The sequence below is a fragment of the Sciurus vulgaris genome, assembly GCF_902686455.1.
Source record: "Sciurus vulgaris genome assembly, chromosome: 14".
NCBI lineage: Eukaryota > Metazoa > Chordata > Mammalia > Rodentia > Sciuridae > Sciurus > Sciurus vulgaris.
This window is the reverse complement of record NC_136475.1, coordinates 74,059,004-74,072,058: the sequence shown is the minus strand read 5'-3', so window position 1 is coordinate 74,072,058 and position 13,055 is coordinate 74,059,004. Positions and strand designations below refer to the sequence as shown.

The 13,055-nt window shown below is 47.6% G+C and overlaps 1 protein-coding gene across 1 annotated transcript in view; it reads right to left on the bottom strand.

The window, feature by feature from the left end:
• Window positions 1-8,375: 8,375 nt before the first annotated feature.
• The window catches only part of XDH (xanthine dehydrogenase), a 63,259-nt gene continuing 58,579 nt past the window's right edge, over window positions 8,376-13,055 (bottom strand). Inside the window, exons 34-36 of the mRNA XM_079109948.1 lie at window positions 12,790-12,978; window positions 11,291-11,467; window positions 8,376-9,697 (exon numbers count right to left, since the gene is read on the bottom strand). Coding sequence (XP_078966074.1) covers window positions 9,647-9,697; window positions 11,291-11,467; window positions 12,790-12,978 — 417 coding nt within the window. The 3' untranslated portion in view covers window positions 8,376-9,646. The remainder of the gene's footprint in view (window positions 9,698-11,290; window positions 11,468-12,789; window positions 12,979-13,055) is intronic.

Below are 13,055 nucleotides of genomic sequence, written 5' to 3'. Positions count from 1 at the left end.
GACATTTCATTTTTAACAACCAGCTCAGGTGATTCTGTGCTCTCATCATTGCTTCTCAGGGTATAATATTTATCCCCATGGGATACCTGGAAGATTCTTCTGATAAGACATTCACTGGTCCTTCTTTAATTTTCATATTAAAAGGTCATTTACCAAATCCTATCCAGTGAATATCAAAGTTATTCTTTGGAACTCATCAAGTCACAAGTTATAGTCTGCATCTGAAAATGTCTTCCAAAGGCCATTGCCTGAGAGGCTTGGTCCCCAGTCAGCAGCACTGTAGGTAGGTAGTGGTTTAAGAGGTGGGAACTATTGGGAGGTCACTGGGGGTGTGCCCTTAGAGAAGATATTGGGACCCTGGCCCCTCCTTCTCTTTCTTTTCCTTCCTGGCTGCCCTGTATGAACAGACCTCCTCAGCCACACAGTCCTGCCATGATGTACTGTGCTACCAGTGGCCCAAAGTGATAGGGCCAAGCCTCTCTGGATTAAAACCATGAGCCAAAATTAAATTTTTCCTTCAAGTTGACTATTTCAGTATTCTGTCCCAGTGATAGAAAGTTGCCTAACACGTAACATGGAAATTTAGTCAGGTTTACAGTGAACCCCAACCTACCTACTAGAAGAGAAGGCAGCCATGCAGTACCAGGCTGTCCTGCGGACTTCTATGAAGCACACGACCCCAAAAGTCACTGCAAGTCCCCTTTTGCAAAAAGGGTTCACTCTAATCAGAGGTCCATCACTGTTATTTATAATAATTTTACATGGCTGCTGTAAAAGTTAAAATTGAAATTGAATGGTAACATATGGTCTGTTCGTTACTATGGATTTGCTTTGCTCTGGGTGATATAGTGAGTCCTGTAGAGTGTAGGGACGCAGATTGACATCAACACAAATTATAGCCTACGCATTCCCAATAACTAGATTTAAGACATGCAGCTTGCTGAGCAAATATAAATAACCCCAGAGCTAAAGCAGATGCATGCATATATAATTTCTCCAAAATTTGCTTTAGATTGATACTGTATGGTGTTAATCAGGTGCATTCTCTGTGTGAAGCTGTGAGGTAGAGCGGGGGATGGAGGAGGCCTGCAGAGAGCTTCCAGCAGCCCGGGTCAGTTCCAAGCATAGAGCTGTTGTGACTCCTCCCTTTAATTGTCTTGGGAAGAAAAAGACATCTTCCCTAGTACTCGAGGCTCATGCCCTTGGGTCAGAAATGCCAATTCCTCAGGTCCCTTCCTCAGCCCCCACTGAGTTCTCCACTTAACTGCCCTCAGGCGCCCCCTGGACAGGCACAGCTGGGTGGCACCAAGAGGTTACTCCGGCCCTCCCCAGTAAGCAGTTGGCAGCATCCAGTCCATATCTTCTTTCCTCTCTTCCCAGAGGCCCCTTGACTTACCACCTCCCCACAGGGGAAACCACAGAGCATATAAGCAGCACAGCACTGGCTGCCAATCTCCCCGGGAAAGTTTCTGTGGGATCCAGAGTGGCTCCCACACACCAACTCTCTCTGCGCGTCAGACGCCATGCTGGACCCCTACACAGAGACCTTAACCCTCCACACTGTCCAGACCTGTGAGTGGGGCTTCTCAATGGATGAGAAGGTTGAGGGTCTGAAGATGCAGTGGCCACCGCTCACTACCGGGACCCCTCCCTCCATGATCCCACGCAGCAGCTCCGCCCTTGGACAGCCCCTCTCAGACCTTTCTTCCGTTTCACTCTGTCTTCCTTCAGTTCTGTTAATGTTAACACATCAAGATCTTGGTTTGCAGGTCTAGAACGCGTAGTTTTAAATTGAGGATCATCTACATATAATGAAATAAATGCACAGCTCTTAACTGCACCGCCTCGAGGAGTTTTGATAGATGCATAACCCAGTCAACATACAGAATGCTTTCATTGCCCAGGAAGATGCCTTATGCGCTTTCCAAACAGCCCCACCCTCCAGGGGAAACTGCTGAGGGAGAAGTTTAGAGTTAGGCACTGCAGTTTGTTCTGGTGACTGGCAGCAGGAGGCAGCAGCAGGATCTGGTGACCGGGCAGCACTCATCTCCCACCCCCCTTGCTGGGGCAGGAAGCAGCCTTCGTTCTTTCAAGCAACAGGCCATTTGCTGCTTTCTTTTCTTCCAAAAGAAACAACTTCCCAGAGGGGGTCCCAGCAAGCTCCAGCCTGTCTCCCTGGTGACCCCTGTCAACAAGGCTCAGGAGACTGCTTGCCCCATGCACCTGGGGCCTCCCGCTCGTGCCCTCCAGGGTACTTGACTGCAGGTGCTCCCTGCCGCCTCCTCCTCCCAGGAGCCTCCCCGTGTTGCAGTCTCAGCACCTGCACCTTTTCTTTGTACACCAAAGGGCCCCACCTGGAGTCTTCAGTGCAGCTGGATCAAGTTAAGGACAAAACAATACCTGGTGGTTCTGCCAAGGCCCCCCCATGAGGAAACTGGGAAAGGAGCCAGTCACCTTACCAGCTGTGTCTACACCAGCTCTTCTCTGCATTCCTGCAGATCCGATGACATCCTGTTTAACATGTCCATAAAAACAATCCTTGTTATGTTCATGATAGTAAGACAACTTGGGAACAGGCCAAAAATGTCAACATGGGGAGACTTGGTTAGATAAACTGTGATGCCACCCACGCAACAGAAAGTTATGTAGCCATTAAAAATAACATCAAGGAAGAATATTAACAGACACAGAGCTGGGGGAATACTGTCAAGTTTGAAGGGCCTCTCACAAAACACCAAAGTGTTAAAAGTGGTTTTGACTGTTGGGATTTTGGGTCATTGTTACATTCTTCTGATTCGCTAGTACTCTGTGCAAGGGATATATAATATTAACAAAAAGTTATTTATTAAAGGATCCCAGCTCCACACCACCCCATCTTGACGCACAGAAGTGTAAAAATACTATAATACCAATCTCACTTTTGCCGAACTGGCAAAAGTGTCATTGAACGCCCCACACGACTTGGGTCAGGAGTTTGTGGCCACCTTAGGCTCGCCCTGCCTTGGACTCACTGTTTGCAGGAGCTGGCTTGCACTCCAAGGAAAGACAGCTGATCTCACTGCTCCTAACCTGTGGTTTCTGGCCTCCATAATTTCATTCTTCCTTCTTTCTCCTCCCTCTGCCCGCCAGCATGGCTCAGCAAATGTAAATTCTGTAGTAGGCATGAAAGTGACTATTCAGAGATGTCCATACCCTAATCCCTGGATTTTATAAATACGTTACATTGCATAGCAAAGAGGATTGTGCAAACGTAATTAAGGTTACAGACCTTAAAATAGGGAGAGGAGCCTGAATCATCTAGGTGAACCCAATTTAACGACATGAGTCTGTTAAGTACAGAGCTTTCTCCAGCTGCACTCGGAAAAGATGTGACAGAAACACTCGGAGAGATTTGGAGCATGACAGGGACTTGCCCCCATTACTGGAGAGGCATACACAGAAAGTGTGAGGACAGTGGGCAGCCCCCAGCTGACAGTCAGTAAGGAAGTGAGGAACTCAATCTGGGCAGCAACTTGAGTGGGCTTAGGAGCAGATTCATCCCCAGACCCTCCAGAAAGCATCACAGCCACCAACGCCTTGATCTTGACTTTGTGAAACTCCTAGAACAACTCTCTACCCATGCTTCTGACCGACAGAACTGTAGGAAAATAAATAGACGTTGTTTTAATATGTTAAGTGTGTGGTAACTTGTTACAGCAGCAAAAGAAAACTAATACACTGTTGTGATTTTGGCGAGTGTCCTCCAAAAGTCCCTATATAAAAGTTTGGTCCCTGGAGTGGCAGTTTTTTGAGGTAGTAGACATTTAGGAAGCAAGGCCTGGTGGGAGGCCCTTTGGTCACTGTGGTCATACCCTTAAGGATATTGGGGGACCCTGCTGGTCTTCTCTCTCTGCTTCCTGTCTAGAGATGGGAGCACTTACTCTGACATGTGTTTCACCCATGATGTGCTGCCTCCAACAGAGGCCCATACCAAGACTAGGCACAGTCTTTGACTTGACCTTCCAAAACTCTGAGCTAAATAAACCATTTATCTTTATAAAATTAATTGCCTCAGGTATTTCATTTGTACTAACACAATGCTGACAAAAATATATACGCCATCCTTCAGCATTTGTACAAATGCCATTTCCAAGAAACTTCTTTAGATTCCTCCATCAAGGGTGAGCCTTCCTCTGAATTTACCAAGTCCTCCATCCCTGAGTCTCTGCAGTCATTGCCATGGCCCACATGGCCTTTGGGCTAGTTCTGTACACAAGACACTTCTCTTATTAGACCATATGCTATTCAGGGCAATATATAAGACTGGTTCATCTTTATTTTCCTTTCAGAGCATAACACAGCATGTCATGTATAGTCAGTGCTAAGTATTTGTTGAAAGAGAGGCTCACTACCTGTGTGGATAATTATTGCTTGATAAAACGAATTGCTGTGACAATTAGGAACTGAAATTTGGACCCTAGGAATATTTTCAAATGTAGAAAGGAATGGCTAATTGATGATGAATACTGACAACATCAACAAACATAATGCAGAAGCAGGATATCTCAATGTTTTTGATGATTCAAGGTTGACAGCGCTCAGGCAGCTGAGCCTAAGATGTAAATTAACATACGCAATAAATAGAATTGCAAGCTGGGGATAAAGGCTTGCGAATACAGCTGGGTGAGGCTGATGGGCATTTCCCCAATCACATCTGTGCCACAGGGCTGCAGGGAGCTGAGAGTCAGCCCTCCTGCCCAGGTCAGCATGCTGGGAAAATCACATCAGGGTGAAAAGCTGAGACACACAATCAATCATTTGTGTTATTTGTGCCAAAACATAATGATGTGAACTGGTCTTACCTTGCTTTGGACCACAGTCATCTGTGTATTGCCTGTTCTCCATCCCCCCAAACCTCTTTACCATTGCAGGTTTGACTCATTCCTGCATCTTCCCTTCCACCTGAGTTTTGGAAAGCCTACTGATGATTTCCTGGTGTCTTCCCCCTGGAAGGCATGGTCAAAGGCCTGAAAGCCACAGCTCTGCTCTCTATAAAGTGCCTTTATCCTCATTTACTTTTTCAATCTTCACAATTGCCCAGAAAGGCTGTTGATCATCCATGTCCATTTTACAGATGAGAAGAATGAGCTTCAAAGGAGCAAGCAAACTTGCCCAAGAGAGAAGAGGGGAAAAAGAGAAGTTCAGGCAGTTCATACGGGTATACTCAGTTCCTAACAACCAAGAGTGGGCTAAGGGATGCCATGGGACAGGTGCTTAGTTAAGCCTAGATGGGAAGCAAGAAAAGGTAGTGCCTCCTATGGAAGTCTGCACCAGGAGGACCCCAGAAATACCCTGCCTACTGGGAAAATGAACACAGCTCGTGCCTAGGCCAGTTCAACCCTCGTTGACGGTTCTTGGATCAGGATGATGCCTGAACATGGGGAGGTACCTACCAGGATGGGGTGGAGACGGGAGGAGAGGGGAGCAAGCCACATGCCACTCAGACTCTCAAATGTGCTCTGAGTTCCCAGGGCTGATGCAGGAGCATTTCAGCACAATGGGAGCAGCTTGAGTACCCCACTTTCATGCCCATCCTCCCAATATTTATGGCTCAATCAGGAAAGGGATCTTTGGTCTCATTCCTGGTCACAAAGGCACAGTGGAGAGCTCTGCTGTGTTGATGTGTACGAGGAGGGGAAGATGGAAGACTGGGACATAGGAGGCAGGGGAAGGGGTGTGGGTCCTCCTCAGGGCAGAGCCAGAACCTGCTGACCTTCCACTGTTTTGGTCCAAGAGCACCAGATGGTCACTTCCTCTGGGGGGCCCCATCCAGCATGGCTGCACTGGTCATCTTGCCCCACCACTGCTGGAAGTGCAGTTTGCTCTTGTCCCCTCCTCCTGGTGCCCTGAAGCCTCAGTTTGACCCAACCACAGCTTCCTAAGCAGTTGTCTCATGCTGGGTCTCCGAGAGGTCCATGCGAAGCTCCTCCTTCCCCACTCAATAGGGGAACAATCCCCCCCACCACCACACACACACACACACACACAGGCATGCGCACACTCTCCCCGTTGGCAGGGAAGATCTACAGCTTTTTATCTCGGAAGAAAACCTCTTTCCAATCTCTCAAATTTACACTCTACTACTTCATTCCTCTGGGGTGGGTGGGTGAGCTAAAGGTGGCAAAATCGGTCCCAGTCACCCACTCTGTGAATCTTGCATAGATGATTTAGCACCTCACTTTGGAATGAGGGGATGTTTTTGCACTTACTATTTTGTTCCCCGCCTGTGGGCTTCGGGAAGAATCCCATCATAGCATCTTGTTGCAGGAACATAGGCATAGAGACATAGAAGGCAAAAAGTCCCTCTTTGCACAGAGCTCCTCTTGAGCTCTCCATACCCCATCTCTACCAGCATAGCTAGATTTCTGTCACTCCCCACTGGCCTCATCCTGACCCAAAGTTTGCATAAGAGAAGGAGCCTCTGACTGGGGGATACATGATTTCACTTTAAAAACCTAGACCTGGAGTTTGTTGGCCTTGTAAACCTGGCTCTGCCACTAAAGGGCCATGGGACCCTAGATGAGTCAGTTACCCTCTATGGGCTTATGTTTCTTATCTCTAAAACAAGTGGATTGAGCTTGATGTCCCCAAGGTCCTTCCAGCTCTGGGATATTGGGTTGATTTGGGGACTACACAGGGTGGCAGGGATCAGGGCAGTTCAAGGGCAGAGATGACACCAGACTCCCTTTGGGCAGTGCCTGGCATTTCCACTTCAATGAATGGGCTGCTTTATTTCAGGTGACAAGATGGTCACAGGATCTGTCTCCTGCCTTAGGGACATGTCCTCCCCCACTTTAGGATAGAAATAAAACAAAAGGGCAGGCCCAGGGGGCACAGGGTGCTCTTGGGCCCACCAGTTTAAGGAAGCTGGGTTATGAATAGCCCTTCCCCACATCCCAAACAGGCAGCATGCGGACTGGTTTCCAAGCTCCCTCTCAGCTAAAAATAAAAATATCTTCAGCTCAGGGATGTTCCCAGTCATAAATCAACCAGCTAGGACTATTTCTGTGCTTATCCCTTGCCCAGGGTTCCTCCTATGACCTCCATCCTGGCCTCCCCATCCTGGCCTCCCAGCCACCTCAGTCCTGGAGGAGGATGAGGCTCATCAGCTGCTCAGGCAATCGTTCAGCAATGTCACAGCATCTCCCTGCCAGTGTGGCCTACCCTAACTCTGTCTGTGAGGGAACAGGTAGTTGTTCTGGTGCCTCCATCAGCCTCCATGATCCTGCCTGGCATGGGTCCCTCTGATAGGCACATCGACTCCCAGTGTATCCCAGGTCTCCCTGCTTGTGGTGGGTTTCTAGGAGTAAATGTTCCTGAGTTAGTTAGTTAGGGTAGGTAATCAAATCCATGTCCTCACATGAAGGAGAAGTCCTATACTTAAGAGTACGGGTAAGGGCAGGGCTTCTCCTTCATGTGATTACACAGATTTGATTACCTACCCCTAGAGCCACTGGGAGGATTAAATAAGACCCTGAAGGTGAAGCATTAAATTCGGCACCTGGCACGTTGCAGATGCTCAGAAAATAAGAATTGCTTCCCCCCTGCTAACCTTCCATCTGGAGCTCAGCCCCCCATGGATGACCCATGTTCTTAAAGAGCTCCTTTGAGGAGATTTTGCCAGCCAGTCAGGTTCAAATCTGGCTCTTTGAGCAGCCCTAGAGGACATTTGATCTACTCTGAGATCCTAAAACACTACCTGAGTAATTAACCACAGACGTGGTGCTGCCGGGCCATCTGGAGACTACAGCTCATGCTCAATCTTCTACCGCCCTCTGCAGGTTACAATGTAGTACTGCAGGCAGAGCTGTCTGCATGAGGTGTGCAGGTCCAAAAAGACCAAGGCACCTCCCTCCCTAGGCTTTGGGCACTTTACCCCAGAGCAAGGCAAGGTGTCGGAGGAAGACAATGCCTCCAACACTGTCAGAGATTCATAGCTCACAAAGCTTGTTCATTGGAACTCCATGACTGCTCCACTTTTGCCTTGGTACCAAAGCACAGATGGGAATTCTGAGTCACAGCTCAGTTCTGAGAACTTCACCAGTGATGTCTCAGGTCCTGCCCCAGAACATTCTATAAAATCATCTGAAGCAGACAGACCTGTGAATCTCACTGTAAGCGCCACCTTGCTGTTTAGAACTCTTCAGCCCTAACCATTCTGTAAAAGATTGCACATCTAGAATACTTTGAAGAAGGGACTTCTGTTAAAAAAAAAAAAAAAATTATGTGTGTGTGTATGTGAGTGTTATGCTTTTTAGAAATGAAAGCTGGCTAAGAAGTGGAAGATACTAGCATCTGATGTGATTATGATGGCTAATGAGCATTCCTCCCACGCCTACCAGCTGACAGTTTCATTTATTAGTGACATCAAGCACCGGTTCAACTGCGCAATTTCTATCATGCTCCTTCTATGGCCAGAACCACAGACTTGTCTGGCAGCCTGGATATTTTAGACAGTGAAGGCACATGACAATGTCTCATTGGCCACCCAGTACTTTGTTGTAATGAAGTCACCTGTTGGAGAAACAAAAGGGGACGTTTGTCTTTCTTCTGTTCTTTACCAACCACAAGAGCTTAAGGGATTCTAAGCAGAGTTCATTCAGCCCAGACATTGCTTCATAGTAAAGGAGCCAAGTCTTTGATAGCTGCAGGTTCCTTATATAACTGGAGTTTTCAGGTCATGTATTTATAGACTTAGAGCAGGAGAAGATCTCAGAGATTATTCCCATCCAATACTTTCATTTTGCAGTAAAATGAAGCATAGAAAGAGGAAAATGATAGTCCAAGGTCACACAGGCAGGGACAGAACCAGGATGAGAACCCAGGCCTCCTAACTTTTCCTCTGGCCAGTATTGACTTCATTAGCATCATTTCTAGGTGAAAATTACTCTGGCTTCAAATGAAGATCTGATCTTAAATTTGATATTTTTTGAAATACACAAAGGGAAGGAATCTAGCACATTGTGGGTGCTCAATCAATGAGCCAGTTGGATTTTAGTATTGCAGGGTAATTTTACTTTATGCAGCTTAACAAAATTAGATACAATTAACCCTGAATTCACTTCATTCTTTATTATTTTCTCCAGTGACCCAAAGGTGGTTAGAGGTTTTAATCTCACCTCGCTGTTTCATTGTAAAATATGAGTACGGTTCTGGGGTTATAAGTTGATCACTGATTGGAAGGAGAGGCTTTCTGAGGAAGGCACTCAGATTTAAAAGAACTTTGGTTTAAGTTTCTGGAGGTTTGTGGGAATTCTCTTGGAGGGACAGACACCATTAGCACCTGAGGTTACACAGGCTATCCAGTGAGGGAGGACATAGCACAAACATTTCCTAAACCTATCCCAAATCCATGATTACAACAGACTTGAAATGACCTTGACTGCCTATCTGCCTCTTAGGCGCAACAGTTCTAAATCTGATCATTATTGTTTGCAAATCATATTTCTTCAAAATCTTCCAATGCATTCCTGTTCTTCCAGCTGGAGAATCCTGCTGAATCATGACTTTGTCCTCCAGCTTGTATAGATCTGGGTTTTGTAGTATGTGCTTCCTGCTCCCTGGAAGCTCCACGGTAGCACAAGAACACTCGGCTGGGAGCTTCTCTTCAGACTCTCAGGGACCAGGGCTTACAGTTCTCCTGTGCACCAGTGACACACTAGGGAGGAATGAAGAGCTCTCATTGCCAGGGTCTTCTGATGGCGCCCCTCCCACCCGGTCATACACATGTCCCCTCCCATCACTGCCAGCCACCATTCTAAGATCAGACATCATTTACAGTCTCAGGGCAGGACCCTTTGGGTTCCTAGCCATTCATTTATTTTTACTGAGCACTTTCCACGTGGCAGCTGTTCCTTTTGGCTCTGGGGATACTGGAGTGGCCAGTTTAGAAGTGGTCCTTCCTCACATGGCACTCAATCCTTTAACAGCACAACTGACTCAGAATCAGCTGCTCCTACAAATCCAATGCAAGGGTTTTAAATCACCGATGTGTTGTGACATAGAAAAGAATCTTTGTTTTAGGTTGGAGGCCTCAGAGGGCCTCTTGAAATGATTGAGTTCCACATCGTATTGTTTGTAAAGAGCCAACCTGGCAATTTGTGAGAGCTTATCGAAAGCCTTTCAGTGCCATGTAATGAAGGAAATGGGATTCAGGTAACTCAGCAATGGGAGCCATGGTGGGTTCTGGGCCGTGGAAAGGTTGTGGGAACTTCACTGCCTAGGAACTCACGCATGGTCTGTGCAGTTTTTAATCTCATGGCTAAAGCTATATGCAGACCTGAGGGAACCTGACCAGAAACCCATAGGTCTCCTTCACCCTCAGTGCAGAGGTCTGGGGTGACAGATTTGCCCACTCTGAGGGCTCTCCTTTCCTCTCCCCAGGCACGGAAGACTTCTGGTCTCTGAGTGCCCACTTCATTGCTAAACCCAAAAGGCCTATCAAATTTCAAAAGGAGGAAACCCAGCTTGAGTATCAGACAGAACCTGGTTCTGCTAACCCAGTGGCGGTCGTGGTTGCAAAGGCAGCCCGGGAGCTCAGTGTGCACAACGGCCGCCAGCGCAATTCGGAGTGGGGCTGCTTCTGAGGGCCCAGCAGTGGAAGATAGAGTCCAGCATGCTCTTCCTTTGCCAGACATTGTCCACTGAAAGTGTCACAGAGGGGCTTCTCAAAGTGTTCCGATGGCCATGGGATTCCTCTACTACATATCCCTCCACGGTGGACATCACCACATAAAGCAATCACCTGGTTTCCCAGAAGGCTACAAAGTCCTCGAGGGCACCTACGTGTTCCCAGTATCAGCATGGCAGATGGTAATCATGAGACAAATGTAGCCAATCTAGTTATTATTTCTTCTCCCCCTCCACCTCATCTCCATAGTGCCTCACACAGTGTCTTTATCAGAGGGGTCCCCAAATACTAGTGACTAACACTAGAAATTTGGTATTTTTGGATCTCTCACCTGAAACCAGATGGAAAACGGTGAAATCTGTGAGGAATGGCAATATGCCACACATTCCTCCCACCTCTAGGCAGGCCCAGCTATCAGCTGCAGCTTCACAGTGATTTGTCCTTATTCCCTTGCAAATTCAAGTGCCTACCCCACCGTGCACAGCAAAGGCAGTCATTGACTCAAGGCTGCCCAGTCAAGAGACCCCGGCGTTTCTCCATTCTATAGAACCTTCCCCTGGAGTGGAAACAGTCTATCCCCAGCCTCCCCTGGAAGGAGCGAGTATCTGGGAGGGATCCTACCAGGGTGGTAAACTGGTCCACGCAGGCATTACGGATCTTCTCCGGGGTCGCAGGGCTGTCTAGCTGGAAGAGTTGCTTTATACTATAATCTCTGCGCTGAGCTCGAGCTGCGCGTATAGCATCCTTGATGGCAAAGAAGATGGAAGCAGCCAGGAAGAGGGGTGGCTCCCCAACAGCCTGAAGGGCCAGAGCACAGGGCAGGATATCAGCAGCTGCCCCTGCACAGACCCAGAAGACCAAGCAGCAAGCCCACACCAGGAGCGCTGATAATGCCAGCAAATCCCCACCCAGCACTAGCAGAGCAGCTCTAAATCCAACAGGAAGGGGTGGTCAGAATTAACCAGGGACTGAGAACAAGCTCGTAAATGTCTGGACCTCACGGGCACTCCTCTGTAGGTTCTTACTATGTCATTTTCTCTGATGACATCATGTAAATATAATGTGCCATCGTAAGTTACATTAAATAATTTTATTTTACTGAGTCAAAAACCTGACATGAGTTTTAACCCTTTCTTCAAAGTTACTAGCCTAGGAGAATCATCTTACAGGTACCATAATTAAACCTGCAGCATCTTCTGGAAATTGTAGGGCATGGCAAGGAGGAATTAAAACACTTTCTCATAGAGGTTGGTTAATTTTCCCCCAGAACATAGATCAGAGAACACCTCTATCAGCATCACTAGGGATACTTACTTAAAGTGTGTGTTCCAAGACCCTACTCCTCAGACCTGCCAAATCAAAACTTCTTGGGGTGGGTTCCATAGAGGTGCATTTTAATTATGAACCCTGGTGACTCTGATGCATGGGAAAGCATGGGAGCCAGTGGGAAGTCATGATGTGTCCCAGAGCTCCACTGTGCCCCACTAAAGGGTAAGCTGAGCAAATGGCTATTTCACTGGTCACTTTCCTTCTTTGTGATTATTGCCATCCTTTGTAGATTTAGGACTACACTGACCTGCTAAATTAATTTTCAAACATTGTTTCATACTTACTGGGGACAAGGAAGAAGTAGAGGAGAGTTAGTCACACTCCTCCATACATGCTAACCAAGTCATAAGATTGGGTCTGGGTCACTGAAGGATTCAGAAGGGTGAGTTCAAAGACACTGCTCCCAGCCTCAGGCAATATGCTGCTTCCCATGGTACCACAGGGATGCTGCATCTCTAAAACCTCTGAGGATGAGCACCATGGATGTTCACCTGGGATACAGGTGTAGGTTGGGATTTGCTCTTCGTGATATGATTAAGGAATCCCTCTGTGTCTACCATAGAGCTGGCCTCAGACTGTTATAAGGTGGTGACTTCAACCCTGTTTTACTGCTTCTCAGGCAGCACTGCCCAGCCTTCTACTGTCCTCACCACAGCCAGTGCCAGGCCCTCTTCCTTCTGCAAGAAGAATCCCTTGCAGACCCACCAGGTGGGTAGCTAAAACCCCTCATTATCACCTGTGGCCTTTCAGAGTGCAACCTGGAAGGCAGCACAGACCCACAGAAACAGTACCTTGGATGCATAGATGGCCTTCTTGTTGGGGCAGTCGCGGAGCAGGGACACTCTGAATTCAGTGGGGATGCTTCCGAACGCAGGGATCTTATAGGTGCTAGGCCCACGGGTGTGTAGGCTGCCCTCAGGGGAGTAGTGCAACTCCTCCAGGGTGAAGAGGCCAAGACCCTGAACAAATGCCCCTTCCACCTGCAAGATGGACAAAGACCACCATTACCTGCCTCTCCCCTCCTCAAGGACAGAACCACTAGTTGCAGTGAATGCAA